This window comes from Protopterus annectens, chromosome 6.part0, assembly GCF_019279795.1.
Source record: "Protopterus annectens isolate FY-2018-M chromosome 6.part0, PAN1.0, whole genome shotgun sequence".
In the NCBI taxonomy this organism is placed as follows: Eukaryota; Metazoa; Chordata; order Ceratodontiformes; family Protopteridae; genus Protopterus; species Protopterus annectens.
This window is the reverse complement of record NC_056737.1, coordinates 1,487,804,646-1,487,823,233: the sequence shown is the minus strand read 5'-3', so window position 1 is coordinate 1,487,823,233 and position 18,588 is coordinate 1,487,804,646. Positions and strand designations below refer to the sequence as shown.

At 37.7% G+C, this 18,588-nt stretch overlaps 1 protein-coding gene across 1 annotated transcript in view; it reads right to left on the bottom strand.

Moving 5' to 3' along the window:
• ARHGAP15 (Rho GTPase activating protein 15) overlaps positions 1–18,588 on the bottom strand; it is a 3,416,769-nt gene that overhangs the window by 1,528,184 nt on the left and 1,869,997 nt on the right. Inside the window, exon 9 of the mRNA XM_044074973.1 lies at positions 14,026–14,149. Within this exon, the coding sequence (XP_043930908.1) occupies positions 14,026–14,149 (124 nt within the window). The remainder of the gene's footprint in view (positions 1–14,025; positions 14,150–18,588) is intronic.

Sequence of the window (18,588 nt, the reverse complement as noted above, 5' to 3'; positions counted from 1 at the left end):
GTGCTGGCAGATTGCATTAGAGATCCTTTCGTGAATTTTGTTTATTTTTGTGATATACACAGTATGACCATTAGTCACTGCATCTCCTAAATTTTCTCTCTGAATTAATTAGTCTAACCAGATATTCGCTGACAACCTTTTTCTGATTAGTGTTTTTATTTTTATCATATTTATCAGAAAGCTACAAATAGCCTATTTTTTTTTTTTTTGAAAAATTGGTCATTCTTTTCCCATCAAATGTAACTTTTAAATATCTGCTTATAAACCAATTTTCAGCTTTGTATTTTTATATATTTTTTTCTCATTTCTTAGTCTGAGTCCAGCTATAGGGTTTAGCAGTATATGATGCTGGGATGGTGGGAAGCATAGGATGCATGGATCGTGCCATCCCTAGCAAAACCAAGACTCACTCCTCTAAGAGAAGGAAACCAGTTTAGTGGACGCTTGCAATAAACAGGCTATACAAGAGAAGGAGGAAACTAGTTCAGAAAAAAAGCAAATCCCAAGAAGGAAAAACATCCCTGATCAGTATCAGTAAGAAACTAAGGTCCCTCATGAAATCATCCAAGGCTAACTTTGAAAGAAAAATAGCCAAGGATTCAAAATATAACCACAAAGCCTTCTTTAGCTATGTTAAGAATCTAAGTGGCAACTCGCAGATATGCACTGAACTAGTGCAAAATAGCACAAAATATACTGAACCTACTGATATTACCAACATCCTGGAAGATAGATTCAGTGCAAACTTCACCCCCCTCTCACCTCAAAAAGGGCCCACAACAATACCGGAAAAGTGTAGTGTCCCAAAAATCACAGACATACAGGTGAAAACAGCCCTTTCAAAAGCCCAAAACACAGCATCAATGGGACCAGGTGGTGTCCCAGGCTGCATCTTGCATGAAATACAGAACAAACTAACCCCCCACCTAAACACGCTGTTCAACCTCAGCCTCTCCACAGGCTACGTGCCCATAGAATGGCGCACAGCAATGGTTATTCCTCTCCACAAAGGAAGGGCCACAACTGATCCTGGTAACTATCACCCCACAAGCCTGACTAGCCTGGTCTGCAAGGCTATGGAGTACATCATCATGGAACTCATTAACAAAGACATTGGGAACCTCCAAACACTTGACCTGACCCAGTTCGGCTTTGTTAAGGGCAGATCATGCCTACTAAACCTGGTTGACTTCTTCGAGACAGTCACCAAGGCCATAGATGAGGGAAAGGTGGTTCATACAGCCTACCTTGACCTTGCCAAGGCTTTCGACACCATTCCCCACTCGGGTATTACAGAAAAACTCACCATCCTGAACATAAACCCCTACGTCATGAGATGGGTTGCCAACTGGCTTACAGACAGAACTCACACAGCAAGAATAGCGGGCTACAGGTCCGACTCTAAACCAGTCAAGTGGTGTCCTGCAAGGCTCAGTCCTGGGACACCTACTGTTCGGCATATACTTCTCAGAAGTACAGGAAAACACAGGAGGGCTATGGTTAACCAAGTTCGCCGATGACTGCAAACTGGAAGCCATAATTGACTCTCCGGCTGACACGGACATCCTCCAAAAGGGCCTTACTGAGACAACAGACACCTGGTATCAAAGTCATGGCCTCAAGCTAAAATGCCAAAAAATGCATAGTCATCCCATTTGGTAAAAACAAAACACCCACAAATGACCACATAGGTGGCAGCCCCCTTAATACAGAAGAGGTAATAAGAGATCTGCGGACCCAGGTTGATAGTAATCTCTCCTTTGACAATCATATTGCCAGAGTAGTTAGGAAATCCTTCTATGTGGCCCATCTAATTACTAAAGGGTTTGCATCTAGAAATAAAGAGGTTATAGTGCCCCTCTACTCGTCACTCATTAGACCCATCATAGAGTACAATGCCCAATTTAGGATGTACCTCACAAGACACTTCCAACAGCTGGAAATACCACAGAAGTACTTCACCAAGAGGATTACTGGTCTCAGACATATGTCCTATGCAGCCCAACTGAAAAAACTCTGGCTGTACTCAGTGGCATATCGCTTACTCAGAGATGATCTCTGCCTGACTTACAAAGCCATGTCCAACTCAGAATTAATGGACATGCTCCACCTAAAGAAATCCAAGTCACTGCGAGCCATGCGTTCTAGTGAGCTAAACCTCGCCACAACAATAAATAGAATATGCTGGAGGGATATATTCCTGTAACAGAGACTCCCCATGCTTTGGAACAAAATTCCAAATTACATCAGGTAGAGCCCCTCACTAACACTCTTCAAGAGAAACCTTGACGAGTGGATGGGTAACAGAAAATACACCCCTGGGATCACTTCATTTGCTCTGTTTGACAGTAGATCAGTTAATTAATCAATGGGGCGTCGAAAGCCGACACACTCTGGTTAGGCTTATAAATGCCCTCGGGCAGATAGCCTAGTACCTACCTATGAACTATGAAATTTAATCCTTTACAAAACAACCTTTCTCTTACAATCTTTTTGATTTCATATATGCATCTCCTTCAAAACATCTAAAGTTCATAACATCGAAGCTCAAAACATTGAGACCATAACATCTAAAACCCATAATGTCTAAAACTCATAACATCAAATTTCATAATATTGAAACTTTGCATCACAACTTCAAAACCTACAAATTACATGTAAATAACATCCCCTCCACCTAAAACAACGCCAAAGTAGTAAACACACTTGGTACTATGTTTCTGCATAGGCAAGCCCATTTGCACCCCACCCCTGTAAATGAAATATACCAACTCCGAGATCACACTACAGTGGGGATCTCGGAGTTGGTATATTTAATTTACGGGGGGGGGGGTAATGCAAAATACAATGCAATAAGTATTTGTACCTGAAATATTGTTGGTGATTTTCACATATACATGCCATGCTTTGTGAGCTGCTAAAATGTGGCAATATCCTGTGTCTGCTCACATTTGCACCATTGTGGCTTGCCAATGTGCTTGTCTATCAACTGTGGTATCTGAAAAATTCAGTAAATATTTTCCATATTTCATTGCATAGACTAATTCCTCCTATATTGACCGTGTGCCACTCATACTTTCATTATTTTTGATTGGGGGAGTCTGGATGTGAGATGATAGTTGTTTAAAGATGGAGAGGACCCACCTATAAAGAGTAACCATTAGTGACTGTTCCAGCAGAAATCACATTTCTCTTTAAATATGCTCAGAAATGTTGTAGGGCAAAACAGTGTTGCAAGCCGAGAGATTATTCTGTAATACTGCAGTATTCTGATTGTGGTTATCAGGCTTTTGTATGGAATGGATTCTTAGCACTGCCTCCACAGTGACTTGAATGAAAACATTGGCTATAGCTATTATTATTAAGTTTATGAATTTTACTACTATATCATCTTACTGGCAGTTTTTGCTTATTACTAGGTTTTATGAAATTGTTTGGTTTGTGGGACTTAACTGTAAAAAAATAAGCACTTGTAAACTAGTTAGACTATCTACAGAATAAAATAAAACATACAGACAATAAGGGTGAAGACAAGAAGGGATAATCAATTTGAACAACTCTACTATTTTTAGTAAAGTAGCATACACAATTTCACTTTGTAGAGCTATGTATGTATATAGAAAAATGGAACGTTTGTACTTTTTTTCACTGTCTGAAAAAAAATCTGCACAAAAGTTGTTCTTTAGAAATCAATGTAGAAAGGAAACAAAAATTTAGAAAATATATTTCATGAAGCATAATGTAGGACTATCTGCATTTGTTGGTACTCTTCAGTTCAGAAATATTTCACTAATAATATTTGACAACCAGGTGACATGCTATAGGAAAAACAACCAGCACATGCATCTCTTTTTAGATGCTGGGATTGATACATGTTGTGATGATGTGAGTTAGTGTCAGCTAGCCAGGAGAAGCAGGGCAGTGGACATGTGACATATGCCAGCATAGCTAGCTGGAGTTTTGTAAAGAATTATATGTCATTTGTAAATCAAACTGATTTGTACAAGTGCTTGTAGAGAAAATGTATTTGTAAAGCTGTTTGTGTTAAAATTATACCAATACTGGGTCCTGCTAGACAGAAAATAAAGATTCAATAATAAATGAGTTGGTGCAGGGGGTTAAGGCTGTGAACTGCAGTGCTTGTGGTACAGAGTTTGAGTCCTTCTACACTCATTTGGGAGTTTGTTAGTTCATAGGTTTTCAGCCAAAATCTAGTTTCAGATGATATGTTTCACAGTATAGTTTGTCAGTTCTGGAGAAGTTTCAATGTCTCCAGCATATTGTTTGTTTGACTGGCACTCTTCGTATGATTTGCTACTTTGGTTTGGTGACAATATGGGTTTTTGTAGTGAAGATTTTTCCTGAGGTCTTGGATTTGCTTCCAGGTTGCTTTCTACTTCTGCACAGTCCATTTGTTGAGAGGTCAGGCAGGAACCTTTAATTGAATATCATTCACTCTTTGCTATACTTGATTTGAAGAACATTATAAATGGTGCGTGAATGTGTGTGTGTGTGTGTGTGTGTGTGTGTGTGTGTGTGTGTGTGTGTGTGTGTATTTGGTAGAAAGATTGTTTGGGTGCAAAAAAGTGAGAATGTGCAAATGACTGAATGCTTATTTGAGTGAATCACATATAGCTGAATTTAGTTTTATATAGTGTAGATGAGCAGAATTGTGTGGGAAAATTATCATTTGAATGAAAAAGTGGTAGTTGTGAAGATGCACAAGACTGTGTTATAGTAGTGGGTGTGAATATGCAGGTGCTTGTGGGTTAGGATTAGAGTAAAGGTTAGGTAAGGGGATAGATTCAGTGTTGTACATGTTTTGTGTTTTTTGTGTTTTCTGTCCTTTTCCTTTTGTCTTGTATAATGATTCTTTTAGGAAAGGGTTTTTAGTAATGTAATATGTACGGTTTGGGTGACAGTAAGGGTTTGCACACATGAATAAGGTGGGGAAGGGGGGGGTGAAACACTGGATGACCATTGCAGCAAAGCTACTTGGGATCCAGGGTCTACTACTTAGGCAGAAGACAAAATAGAAATGGTGTGGAAATTGTGGTGATGGAGATACTTCAGAAGTTAGTGAAGGATATCATCCTTATCAAAAAAACAAAACCAGTAATCTGAGGCAAACCTACCAAAATCTTCACAACAAAACCAAAAAAACAAATCAATCTAGACAAAAGTAACTACTACAAAAACTTGCAAGATAAATATGCCAATAACCCAAAGAAATTCTGAGCTACAATAAATCATATAATCCACCCAGGTAAAGCCACTACCCCAGCCCCGGTACTACCAAACAACCATGATAATATTTCCACACAATTTAACAAGTTCTTTACTGAGACAGTTCAAACCCTTACCAATGCCCTCAATACCACTAATAGCCCTATACCAGGTTCTAGCAAAACACACCCCACCACTCAAAATAATAAGAACTTTTCCCTATACCTTGTATCCACTAAAGCAATCTCCAAGCTCCTTAAAAACTCAAACCAACCACACTAGCAGCTGACACCCTACCAGCCAAATTTCTCCACATAGCAGCAGACACCGTAGCCTATCCAGTATCCATCCTTATAAATAGGTCAATCAAGGAGGTCAAAGTCCCCACCTTGTGGAAAACATCACATATTATTCCAGTACACAAAGGAGGTAACTCCTTAGAACTCACCAACTACCACCCAATCGCAATACTCTCACCTCAAGATATTAGAAAGAGTTGTCCATTCCCAACTACTTCAGTACTTCTTACAAAACAACCAAATCTCCAAAACTCAACATGGCTTTAGACCATCCCACAGCACCACCACAGCAGTACTATAATTCACAGATATAGTTAACCACAACAGAAACAAGGGGGTCTTTGTATCTTTCATTTTCTTGGACTTATCTAAAGCCTTTGACATGGTTGACCATAATATTCTTCTCCAAACTCTACATACCCTAAACTTCAGCCCCTCCACTATATCATAGCTTACTAGCTACTTATCTGGATGGCAGCAGGCTGTCCTATGGCATGACCAGCTGTCCCTCCTGCTACCAGTATCCATAGGTGTCCCTCAAGGATTCATCCTTGGCCCACTACTGTTCTCACTAGTCATCAACCAAATCAATTCCCCCTCACTCACAGCATCAGTAGTACAATATGCAGATGACACCACCCTTATAAGTGCTGCCCCCACCTTAAATGAACTACAAACCCTCACCCAACACACTTTTACTGTAGCTGAAACATGGTTCTCAAATATCAAACTTAGTCTTAACCCCAAAAAAACGAAACTAATTCTTTTCAGCCCAGGTCATGCTCACCCCCCACAACAGTTTCATCATCCACTCCAAAGATAACATTCAAGTCACTCCTACTGCACACACTAGGTGTAGATGTAGAAATAGACAATAACCTCAGATTTGACATCCATTATGAAAGCAAATACAAAGCTAGGGCTTCTCTATAGAGCAAACACTTTATCACAAAACAAAGCAAAGCTACTATTGCAAGAACTCATCTCTTATCCATCCTTCTCTATGCCTCTCCAATCCTTACCAATCTCCACCAAAGTGATCTGCTCAAAATGGAATCTTGTTATAACAAAATAGCAAAATTCGCTACTGAAGCCTGTTACAAATCCCACCACTGTCTTGTCCTTAACCATCTTAACTGGCTCAAGCTACCTCAACTACTTCTATTCAATCAACTCACAATAGCACATAATCTCTTCTACCTTCCTGAAAAAAACCCTACTCTGCAATATCTAATTAACGACCACATACCTACTAGACCCTTACGATCTGCCTCCCAGAACCTAATAAGCATTATCAGGCACAAACATTATGCTGGTAAATCTCTCTTTGCTTGCACTATTGCCAAAACCTGGAACTCTCTACCCAATCAAATAACTTCCACTATCTCCTGAGAACCCACTTCTCACACAATTGGCTATGTTCATGCTACTACTCCCCAGGCTAATCTACACCAATACCTTGTTCAAATTCTCTACTAAATGTCCCCAATTACCTTCCTCTGTAAAAGTTTGTTGACCCCAGCTATTCTTGTTATGAAACATTGAGAGTACTCACAATTTAAGAGAGAGAGATGCTAAAAAAAAAAAAAAAAAAAAAAAAAAAATTCCTTTTTGAATTCATGTCTTTATGACTAGACTATAATCTACTACTAAATTAATTGTTAAACTATTCCTGATATTTTGTTTCCAATGAACTTATATCTCTGTAATATATTCTGTTGAAATTTCTTGTATGACATGCTACTGGAGCTTTTCTCCCCGGGCCTCTGCTGAAAATGGATATGTGTCCAGTCAGACTTTTCCAGTTAACAAATGTAAAATAAATAAATAAATAAATTAGTGACAGACGCATGACAATCAGATTCCATTGTAAGGATAAGGTGTTACTCATAACCTTAGACTATGCCCAACAGCAGGGCTGTGATATTGAGGAGAAGATTGCATTCAGACAACAGTTGCAGGACCTGACAAAGCAGGCCATCATGAATTGATGTTGATAATGGATGATCTGACTGCATATAATGGGACAGACAAACTGCTTGGGTCCACATGGGTGTGCCAATAGGAATAAAGAAGGACAGACCATTTTGGACTTCTGTCTGGTGCATGGTTTGATGGTGACCAACAAATGGTTCAGCAAGGGAGACCGTCATAAGATCAAATACAAGAGTGGTCAACATCAACTTAAGTAGATTTACTCCTAGAGTACTCTACTAGGGTAGAATCAATGATTATAAAGTCATCCCCAGTGAAACAGTTAGCGGAGCCCATAGAATAAACCACCAGTCAGCACAATTAGCTTAAAGCAGTGGTCAGAGAAGGCTTCTCATTTCTTCATCTGTCTCACAGTCTGCATCTTACCACCCATCTCAGGCACTTCATCATCATCACCTCTAGCTTCCTTAACTGCTCAGGTTTTACTAACAAAGTTTCTGGACCATAAAATAGTATTGGTTGCATTACTGCGTTGTACATCTCTCTTATTAAACTCTTGGCATAGGCAGACTCAAGTTTCTCTCCTCCCTTGCTAGCCCCAAAATACTTGCAGTCAAACCATTCTCAATTTCTACAATCAAAAAGAAAAAATTACTAACCTTAAACCTACCACCATTCCCCCTGATAACATATCATCTGTGTTCTTAAAAACTGCTGCTGATGACTTAGCTTTTCTTCCCTCTATCCTAATTAACAGCTCCATCACTGAATGCTGTGACCCAACCCTGTGGAACAGGTGCTACATTCTTCCTCTTTGTAAAGGGAGAGACACACATAAGCTCTTAAATGTCAGACCTATAGCCATACTGTCTCCACTCTCAAAAATTCTGGAGAAGTGTATCCATCTCAACTCTTCAGCTTTCTCACTGACAACTGCCTCCATTCCTGTATACAGCATGGTTCCATCATTTTCATAGTACATGTGCAGCGCTCAGCTTTATATCATCCATTAACCAATATTGAAATGCTGGGAGCTTAGTATCAGCACTTTTCCTAGAATTTCCAAAAGCTTTCAACATTATTTCCATCCAGAAATTGCTTAAAAAACTAGCTTGCCTAGGAATTCATGAAGCTTCACTTTCTTAGTTCTTCAGCTACCTTTCAAATAGGCAACAGGCACTAATATGGCAAAATGAAATCTCTTTCCTTCCCATTACAGTGGATGTTCCTCAAGGATCCATTTTAGGTCCCCTGTTGCTCAATACATTCATTAATGATCTCTACTTAGCTTCTAAATAAGCCACTATCATAAAGACTTCAGATGATTCAACAATAATCTGTTCTGCTAAAAGCACAGATAATTTAAAACAACTTTCCAAAGAGTCTTTATCCACTACAGAGGCCTGGCTGTCTAATACACAACTGTTTTAACCCTTAAAAACAAAACGGATCCCATTTACCCCAGAGTATTCAAATGACTGTAAAATTATTTCAAAATTGCTTTCTTCTAACAACAACATAGAACTTGTAGGTTAAAATAAGTTTCTAGGAGTCCCTGTTGATGAAAGCTTAAAATTTGATAATTACATAAAACAAACAGTAAGAAACACCACTCAAAAGCCAGGTGCACTCTAATAGAAAGTATTGTTCAATCCCTTCTCATCCACACTCTACACCACTTTACCCTGCTCACATCTTGATTAACCTACAATCCGCTCAACTCTCACTCTTGGAATAATGTTATAATGAAATATCAAAATGTTCCCACCAAACATCATTATAGGATGCATCACTGTCTGGTCATAAAAAAAAAAAGTTAGTAATTTAAGCTAAGGCTTCCAATAAACTCATCTATTATCCAGACAAATACCCTAGTTTGAAAAATGTTCTACAACTTTATAATGCAAGTGAACAGCTGAGATCCACTGGCAAAATGTTATTAACTGTTACAAAAGCTAGCGATTCAGCTGGTGACTCTTTGCATTCCTCTTTCTTGGCCAAAATTTGGAACTCCCTTCCTCTCACTCTAAGAAACACAGTAAATACCAACTGTTTTAATGCACAAACAAGAGAATACCTGAACGATACCTGGCTATGTACATGCACAACTCCCAGATGATAAATTTCCAGCCCCTTACTTTTTATATTCTTTCCAAGCACTATATTCTTAGCTAAGATTCCAAAATCTTATCCTTGTTCAAAACCTCCCCTTTTTCTTCCTGGTACTTATCCGAAAATGTTTGTTTACCTTAATACTATTCATATGTTTTCCTCATTTTCTCTTATACCATCATACTTATAATCTCATCTGGTTATATGTAGGAACATTTTACATAATTGAATTAATGGGTACTTTAAACTGGAACCAGCAGTTTGTTATTGATAATGGTATTTAGTCCTGGTTGCTAGATTAAAAAAGATCAATCATGGACCATCAGATGACTTTAGATTTATCCCCATTTCTTTTGCTTGTTTCTCATCTTTGGATTATTATTTTGTAGACTTATCTAAGTCTTATAAAGCTGATAGCTTAGTGTTTGTTTCCTCGAATGGTATGTCACTAGTATCCAGGGACATGGACAGCTGTTTATGCCAAGCCCAACCTATCATGGCCTCCCCTGTAATGTCTATTCATCTCACTCTTTTAAAACAGTTAGCTCTATCACCCTCTTTATTGAAAACCACTCAGTAGAAGTTATGAATAGAGCTGACAGGTGACCCTTATTGGCCTTTATATCTTTTATTTAATATTCTGTTTTATTGTTTTGTAGAATTAGTTGACATGATTCTTTTGCTTAATAACAAATATCCTACACTTTTTGATTACTGGGCATTCCTTTGTGGTCTGGGATGTCAACAGATTAAAAGTTCACTGAGGAGGTTCAGTTTGGGGTCTGGATCCTTGTTTTTGCAATAAGACCTGGAAATGTTTTGGTGGCCCAAAGTGGAAGCATATACAGAACATTATCAAATAATTAGGTCAAGTTCATGTTGTAATTATTCACTTAGGTGGTGGTGATGATATATGTAAAACCCCAATGTTTTGAGAGATCTGGTCTCCAATTAACAATTATTCCTCAGCCTATTGGGTTCCTAGTTCTCTATTTTACCCAGATTATATTGGGAAGGGGGGGTTAACCTTGGGGATCTAGAATCAACTCATAATGTTTTGAATCATAGGGTAGCTTGGGCTGGTACATTGTTGGCTTTTGGTGTTATTGATCAGTGAGCCTTTGTGGACAAAGATCCCATTTGGTATTAAGAGTATGACGCTTATGTCTCAGACACTGGCTAGAATACTTTTAGTCTTCATCTAGCCTCCTTTTTGCAAAGTTTGCTGACCCCAAGGAAAAACTATTATGGTTGATACTATTCAAGCCTAATAGTTTTTGAACTACTCATCACTCATTAGACCCATTACAGAGTACAGTGCCCCTTTTGGTATGTACCTCACAAGACATCTACAACAACTGGAGAGGTGACAGAAATACCTCACAAAGAGGATTACTGGCCTCAAACAGATGCCCATGCAGACCATCTCAAAAAACTCCAGCTTTATTCTGTCACATATCGCCTACTCAGAGGCGATCTCTGCCTAATCAAACCCAGAGCTGTTGGACATGCTCCACTTAAAGAAATCCCAATCTCTCCAAGCTACACACTCTAGGGACCTACACCTTGTCACCACAATAAACAGAACATGCTGGAGGGATAGATTCCTGTCCCAAAGTCTTCCCATACTCTGAAACATACTACTTACTGATGTCAAACAAAGCTTCTGATCAGCACTCTTCAAGAAATATCATGATGATTGGATGGGAAATAGGAAATTTACCCCGGGGATCACTTCTGTGGCTCTGCTCGACAGGGGCACAGGAAAATAATTTTCTTGGGTGGAAAAAGCCAGGGTACCTTTTTTGGCTAGGATTATATAGGCCCTAGTGCCAATAGCCTAGTACCTACCTATGAACCTTTGAACAGCAAGTTACTTTGATTAGAATTTCATGTTTTTTTGCTTGGGATGTTATTTATGCCATGTTACGAAATGGGAGAGGGGCTTCCCTTATTGATCAGCCTGATGGGCAGTCACTGCATATCTTTCCTTCCTTTACATTTCTGCTTTTCCTTTCCTGAACATGTGGTAGCACCAGAAATAAAAAAAATGACCTGTATACAACATTCCACATTGTCAGTTTCATGCTCAGTATAGGGGCATTGATATTATACCATTTGGTTTTAGAATGGGTCAGGAACGACCAGCCTTGGCAGTTTGTGATACTACCCAGTTGTTAGACTGTTCTAGTTTACTTGGTTTACTTGGCATGGAAGGGCTTAAAACTGTGACATTGTAGAATGTTGATGTTAGAACTGATAATTTCATTCATGACAAGTTATATTTTGTTAGAATTAATAAACTGGTTGCAAAGGCAGTCATGTGCATTTGTCTTTTGTGAGGGGGGCAAGGCATAGGGACAAATGAAGCTTGTGGGAAGAAACTTTATCGTTTCACTCTGTGCATAGTGAGCTAATGAGGTTGCTTCACTAGAGGAAGGATTGCAGTATATAATCACTAGTCTGTAGAGTTTAAGGGTCATTTAATGTAACAATGGTTGCTGCATGACCTTCCCCCATTTTTATTCTTTCTGTTCCTTTTCTCAACCCTCGTTAGTTCCAGGAATGGGTAAAAGACCTGCACACAACATTCCACATAGCTAATGTGTTATTATGCAAACTAGTTTTGGAATGGAACAGGTGTGACTAGCATGGGTGGTCACTTCCAAGTGGCCAGGCTGCTTCAACTTATTTGATTTACTTGGCATAGTGTGTTTTAAAAATGTGGTGTCAGAGGATGTTGGTTTTACTTCTGATGATTTCATTCATGAAAAGTTACACTTTGGTAGAATAAACTGGTCATAACATCAGTTGTGTGTTTTTGTCTTATGTGAAAGTGGGGTACTGGAACAATTCTTACAGTAGTATAAAGGTATATGTGATAGAATCATAAGTTCTTATTCCTTAGAATAGGCTACATCTCTATCAGTCTGACTCAAAATTAATTATTCTATGGCATAAAGCAGCCTCAAAAGAAAAAAAAAATCTGTATTTTCATAGACATACATTTCCATGCACTTAATACAAGAAATTATACTAGTGCTACTCAAAAGTACTTCTCCATATCTCCTCAATAAACAGACTGCATAGCTTTCAGTTGTCCAATAAAAAAGTTAGCTAGAGAAAAGATGTTATGTTGATGCGTGTGTGAAGTCATATAAATCTACTTGCAATCAACACATTGATCACTGTCTGACCATGTACGGGGGAAACTCAGGAATAATTTTGAATTCTATTCCCATATACCCACACAGATTCTAGTATAAATCTACATCTGCAAACTAACCATAAAAGAAATGGCAGTGATGCATTATTCAAATTCCTGAATTAAAATCAAAGATTGTAGTGATATCTCTTGAAGAAGATTAGCACATTTCACTAATAATCCCTTTGTGAGCTGATGTAGATAGTCATATACAAACAAAAGGTGTAGGGTTTTACCATGTCACTTTTAAGTAAAAGCTGCATTTAAAAATTGCGTTTTCAAGTACATCAGTTATAATTACATTGCTACCAAAAATGCAAATAAAACTTAATTAATAAAGAAAAATAAATCATGCTCAATATGTTTTGATATCTCCACTAACACCTACCTTGCATTAATCACAAATAGGAGACATTCTGCTCTGAAATTTATTCCAATAAGTACAGTTCTCTAACTTGTACCTATGATATTTTGGTGAGATCCAGTATGTGACTGTAGTCTTTGCTATTTGTGTGTGTGTTGTAATCTCTGTGTGATGATAAGCATTGGTTTTTACTTTGTTATGTCCACTTCATTATAATATGACATGTTGTGGTTATGTTGTATTCGCTGTGTGATGATAAGTATTAGTTTTTACTTTGTTATACCCATTTCATTATAATATGACATGTTCTGGTTATGTTGTATTCTCTATGTGATGGTAAGTATTAGTTTTTACTTTGTTACATCCACTTCATTATAATATAATGTTGTGATTATGTTGTATTCTCTGTGTGGTGGTAACTATTAGTTTTTACTTTGTTACATCCACTTCATTATAATATGATGTTGTGGTTATGTTGTATTGTTTGTGTGATGGTAAGTATTAGTTTTTACTTTTGTTATGTCCATTTCATTACAATACGACATGTTGTGGTTACGGCAACACCTCATTTAGTACACTCATGGCATTTATCACCATCAAATAGGGTGTGGGGGTAGGAATGTACATGGTATTTATTCTGCCCTCAGATGTGGCATATCATGACATTTCGCACTCATTGCTGCATCAGAAAATGCATCCTTGCTTTCTTCCCTTTTGCATAATTTTTATATGAAAATAAGCAATATCTGTAAACAGCTGTCATAATGATGCGCAGCTAATTAGCACAAATGTAAACAAGTGTTATGTCTAAACATGGGTACATAACTTGCAGAGTATGGCTTCCCTTTATTTATTTATGTTGTATATTATAGCAGTATACTCACAAAGAGATTTTTTGCTGTCTTTAGCTTCCTTGTTTTCATCAACATATTTATCCAACAGTTCTGTGCTTGCTGACGAGTGAATACTTAATACTCTCTGTCCTCCTGATTTACAGTGTTGCTTTGGCTGAAACAAGAATGCAGAGTTTAAATGTGGCAAATATGATGGTATTGAGAAACATAAGCAGACACTTCTGTCATCCATTTCCAGACATGAAACATAATTTTTTAATAGTATTTAATTAGTGAATTGTAGTCCAGATGTATCACAATCTTAATACAATTAATATCAGTCCTTCTAAGATTTGAAATTATTTTCTTCTAATTTATACTTTTTTTTCAAATAGACATTTTATTGATTTTGCCATACACAAATATCACACTCAATTGCACTTTAGCAATGAATACAGAAGAGAACATAACACTACTTATTATATACAATATAGACAATTGTGCTGCTAAAGAATAGTAAGACTACAGGAAATAAACGTAATGAGACCTCTAGATGAAAAAAGGTAAATACGATAACTGCACACACTGTATTGCCCTTAAATCAAAACTTATGGAACAGATAGAGAGGAAGATTTAATACTTACCTTGAGCCACCTTATACTCAGGGTGGGGATAAAGGGGGGAAGGAAATAATTAAATAAGCATATAAGACTGGAGCCTTTAGTGGTGATGTAGTACTTTAGTTTATTAGTACGAGTTGTCAGTCAAGAGCTCGAATATGGTATTCCAGAACTTCTGGTAATAGGCCTGCTTGTGGCAGTTTGTTATTAAGAGTTTTTGTGCAGTAATGTATTTAACAGCCAGAAACCTAAATCCTCTCAAGGACATCTTAGAACGATCTAGCCAGTGCTTGGTAATGTAGAATTTAACTAATAAACAAAGTGTTATTAAGATACGTAATCTTAGTTTTGATATTTTAAGATTGGCAACATGTAGCAGTGCCATTTTCCATGACAGGGTCGATTTATGGTACCCCATCTTGTCAACTCTAACCTTGAGAGAGCACCAGATACTGTGGAAGTATCTACAAAACCATACTATATGTAGGATGTCAGCATGCGGGTATGAGCAACAGGGGCATGTGGTGGACACATTTGGGTTAAATTTGTTTACGTGGACTGGCGTAGTATAAGTTGTTGGTAATCATAAATTGTGTGTAAGTGAGCTTAATTAAATGGGGAAAACAAAAGCGTGGTTTTAATAGCTGAGAGTTTCTGCTCTACTAGCAGATTTGCCCCTTGTTGATTCCAATAGTCTGTGTACACAATTTTTTCATGATATAGAATAGTGATTATAAGTTTGTAAGAGAGGTACAGCATATTCTTTTTGTTGGCTAAGTTTTGCAATAGCTTGGCAACCAGGTTGATGTCAGATTCAGCAATGGTATAGTTTTGGAGTAAAGATGCAATAATTTCCCTTATTTGCCTCAAAGTTATGATGTATTTTTTGGGTAAATTTAAGAAAACTCAAAGTTCTGTTAGTGATGAGTGCCTATTCCCATGAATACCCCATAGTGTGCATTCTTTTATTATGGGGTAGTCGACCAGATTGATCAAGCTACAATTCAATTTGAGATTCGGGTTTAGGTGAATGGGTTGGAAAAGGAGGAGAGCTTTTTCTAGATTCAGGGATTTAAACAACTCTTGGAAAGATTTGATTTTAACCTTCAGGGTATGCTGCAGCTTTAAATTCTTAAGAGTTAATGGTCTTAAGAAGGGGAGAGCTTTGGGGTTAAATTTATTATTCAGAGCATGATTATGCCACGTTTTTACCCAGAGGGGGGGGGTCCATGTTACATAGTTTGGATGGTAGTTGGCAACTGTAATTAATCTATTGGCGTACATGATTCTGTAATAGAGTTGAAGATCAGGCATACCTAGGCCTCCCCTAGTTTTTGGAAGGGTAAGTCTTTGATATGACACCCTTACCGAATTCGGGTGTCATATGAACTTCGCAAAGGCTTTGTGAATTTTAGTGAAAAATGCATTGGGAATGGAGGAAAGAGGAGCATGAAAGTGATAGAGACGCTTTGGGAGGATGTTCATTTTAATGATGTTTTAGCTAACATAGGACATTTCATCTGTTGCCATCTAGACATGTCTTGTGAGAGTGCTGCCCATACTTTAGTTAAATTGGACTGCAATATGGAGGAAGAAGAGTGGTCGTAACAGACCTCTTGATATTTGAAGGAGTATACTACGTGTAAAGGTGAATCTGGAAAGAAGTTCTCCCTATGGGCTGAAGGATTGATTGGGAAAATATAGGATTTATTTTGGTTGATTTTGTAGTCCAAGATATGGGCAAAGGTGTTCAAGGTAGAGACTATTTTCTTGGTATCTGACAAGTGATGCTCAAAATATAGATTCAGGTTGTCTGCAAGTGTGGTCAAACTGGTGGTGGTATTTAGTATTTTGGGGATTGAGTGGTATGTTTTTCGTAATATGGATAGGAAGAAAGGTTCTAGATATAAGTTGAAGAGAAGAGGGGACAGAGGGCACCCTTGCCTGGAGCCATTTGACATTTTTATTGGCTGTGAGTATTGCTTATTTATATATAGGTGCATGTAAGAGCTATTGTATAAGATCTTAATGATATTGATGAACTTGTGAGGAATATCAAAGTAAGATAGCAATGTAAACAGAAAGTTCAAATTGACCCTATCAAATGCCTTACGTGCATCCAGAATCATTGCATATCTTGGATTTTTATCCTTCTTGGTAAGGTTGATCATGGTTTCCATAGTCAGAGTATTGTCCCAGGTATGTCTGTTGGACATAAAACCTGCTTGTTCTGCAGAGATTAGGGAGGAGATTACTTTTTAAAGTATTTTGGCTAGTATGGATGACAGAATTTTAATGTCAACATTCATTAGGGAACTTGGCCTGTACTCATTAAGGCTTGATTTATCCAGGCTGTTTTTAGGGATTAGTATGGTCTTTGAGTGGTTAATATAAAGGTCTGCAATACCATTGAGGGATATACAATTAAATAGCTTAAGTAGAATGGGAGCAAACTTGTATTTAAAGGTTTTATAGAAATCTGGGGAAAATCCATCTGGACTTGGAGCTTTCCCTAGTTTAATGGCCTTTATAACTTCTTGCAGTGTCAGTGGGGCAGAGAGGATTGCTTTCTGATTTTCAGTTAGCTTTGGGAATGGGATGTTGTTAATATAGTTTTCTATCTCTCTGTGATTGGGGCTTAGCGATTATTACTAGCATAGCTATCAGAATATACTTGATGATATAAATGAATAATTTGGGTATCTGATTTGTAAAGTGCATCTTGATGATAGATAAGGGTTATTCTGGGTGATTCATGCTTATTTTCTATTAGCCTAGCTAGTGCTTTGGAGGGGGTTTGTAACCATTCAGAATATTTTGTTATAAATCTTAATTCTTGTAGGGAGTAGTTGGATTGGTGCAGGTCAAATAGCTCCCTTTGCTTATCAATTATTTAAGTTTCCATTGCTAAAGTGTAATTAACTTGAAGTTTATCATCTAGATTACTAATCTCATATATTAGATGGTTCTCCTTTTCTTTCCTCTTTTTTTTAAGGTAGGTAGATTTTTGGATAAGAATACCCCTAAGCACAGCATTACATGCCATCCAATGGACATCATATGGGATATCTGTGTCCCGGGGGTCTGTGTTGAACTCCGTCAGAACATTGGCTAGCTCCTCAGTAACTGTCGAGTCATGTAAAATGTTGTTATTGAGAGACCAGTTGAAACCTTTCTTTAGTACAGATGTGTTAACTGCAAAGTTTATCATTAAAGTAATCTTTGAATGGTCTGAGAAAAATCTGGGTTCAGATAAATATGTTATTTGCCAATTTGTTAGTATGCCTGACATTAGAAAGAAGTCTATGCGTGACCAAGAATTATGGCATCAAGAGAAATATGTGTAGTTGTTGTTGCTCCAGGCATGATTATCAAAAGACACAGGGTCAACCAAACCAAAATCAGAGATTAGCTCCATTAAAGCAAGGGAGGCCTGTGTGTTGTATTATTTAGATTTACTAGTGCAGTCAATGTTACAGTCAATTACTGCATTCCAATCCCCCCTTGGATATAAAAATGATTGGGGAAATTAAGCAAAATGTTATAGATTTTTAAGATGAACTCCTGTTGTCCTGAGCATGGTCCATATAGGTTTAGGAACATAATTGGTTTGGTAAGTAGTGGAGTTAGGCATGTGTAGCAGCACCATCTACCCTCCTGATCTGTACCCTAGTCTATAATGGAAGGTTTAAATGAGTTTTTAATAATAATCGCTATCCCTTTAGAGTTGTGGCTGTTTCCTGATGAAATAATGTGTTTTATCCATTACCTGTTCTTTTCCTTGATCCAGTCATCATCTACCATATGTGATTCCTGAATATAACAGATATCTGCTTCTGCTTTTACCAAAAGGTGTATTAGAAGATTCCTTTTATTTTTGTCCTGGAGCCCTCATTCCAGGAAGTTAGATTCCACACCTGATCTATATCTATGGGGGCCTATAGTTAAGATAATGAAGTTTATGAAGTGACCAATGGGGAGGGAACTATAATGT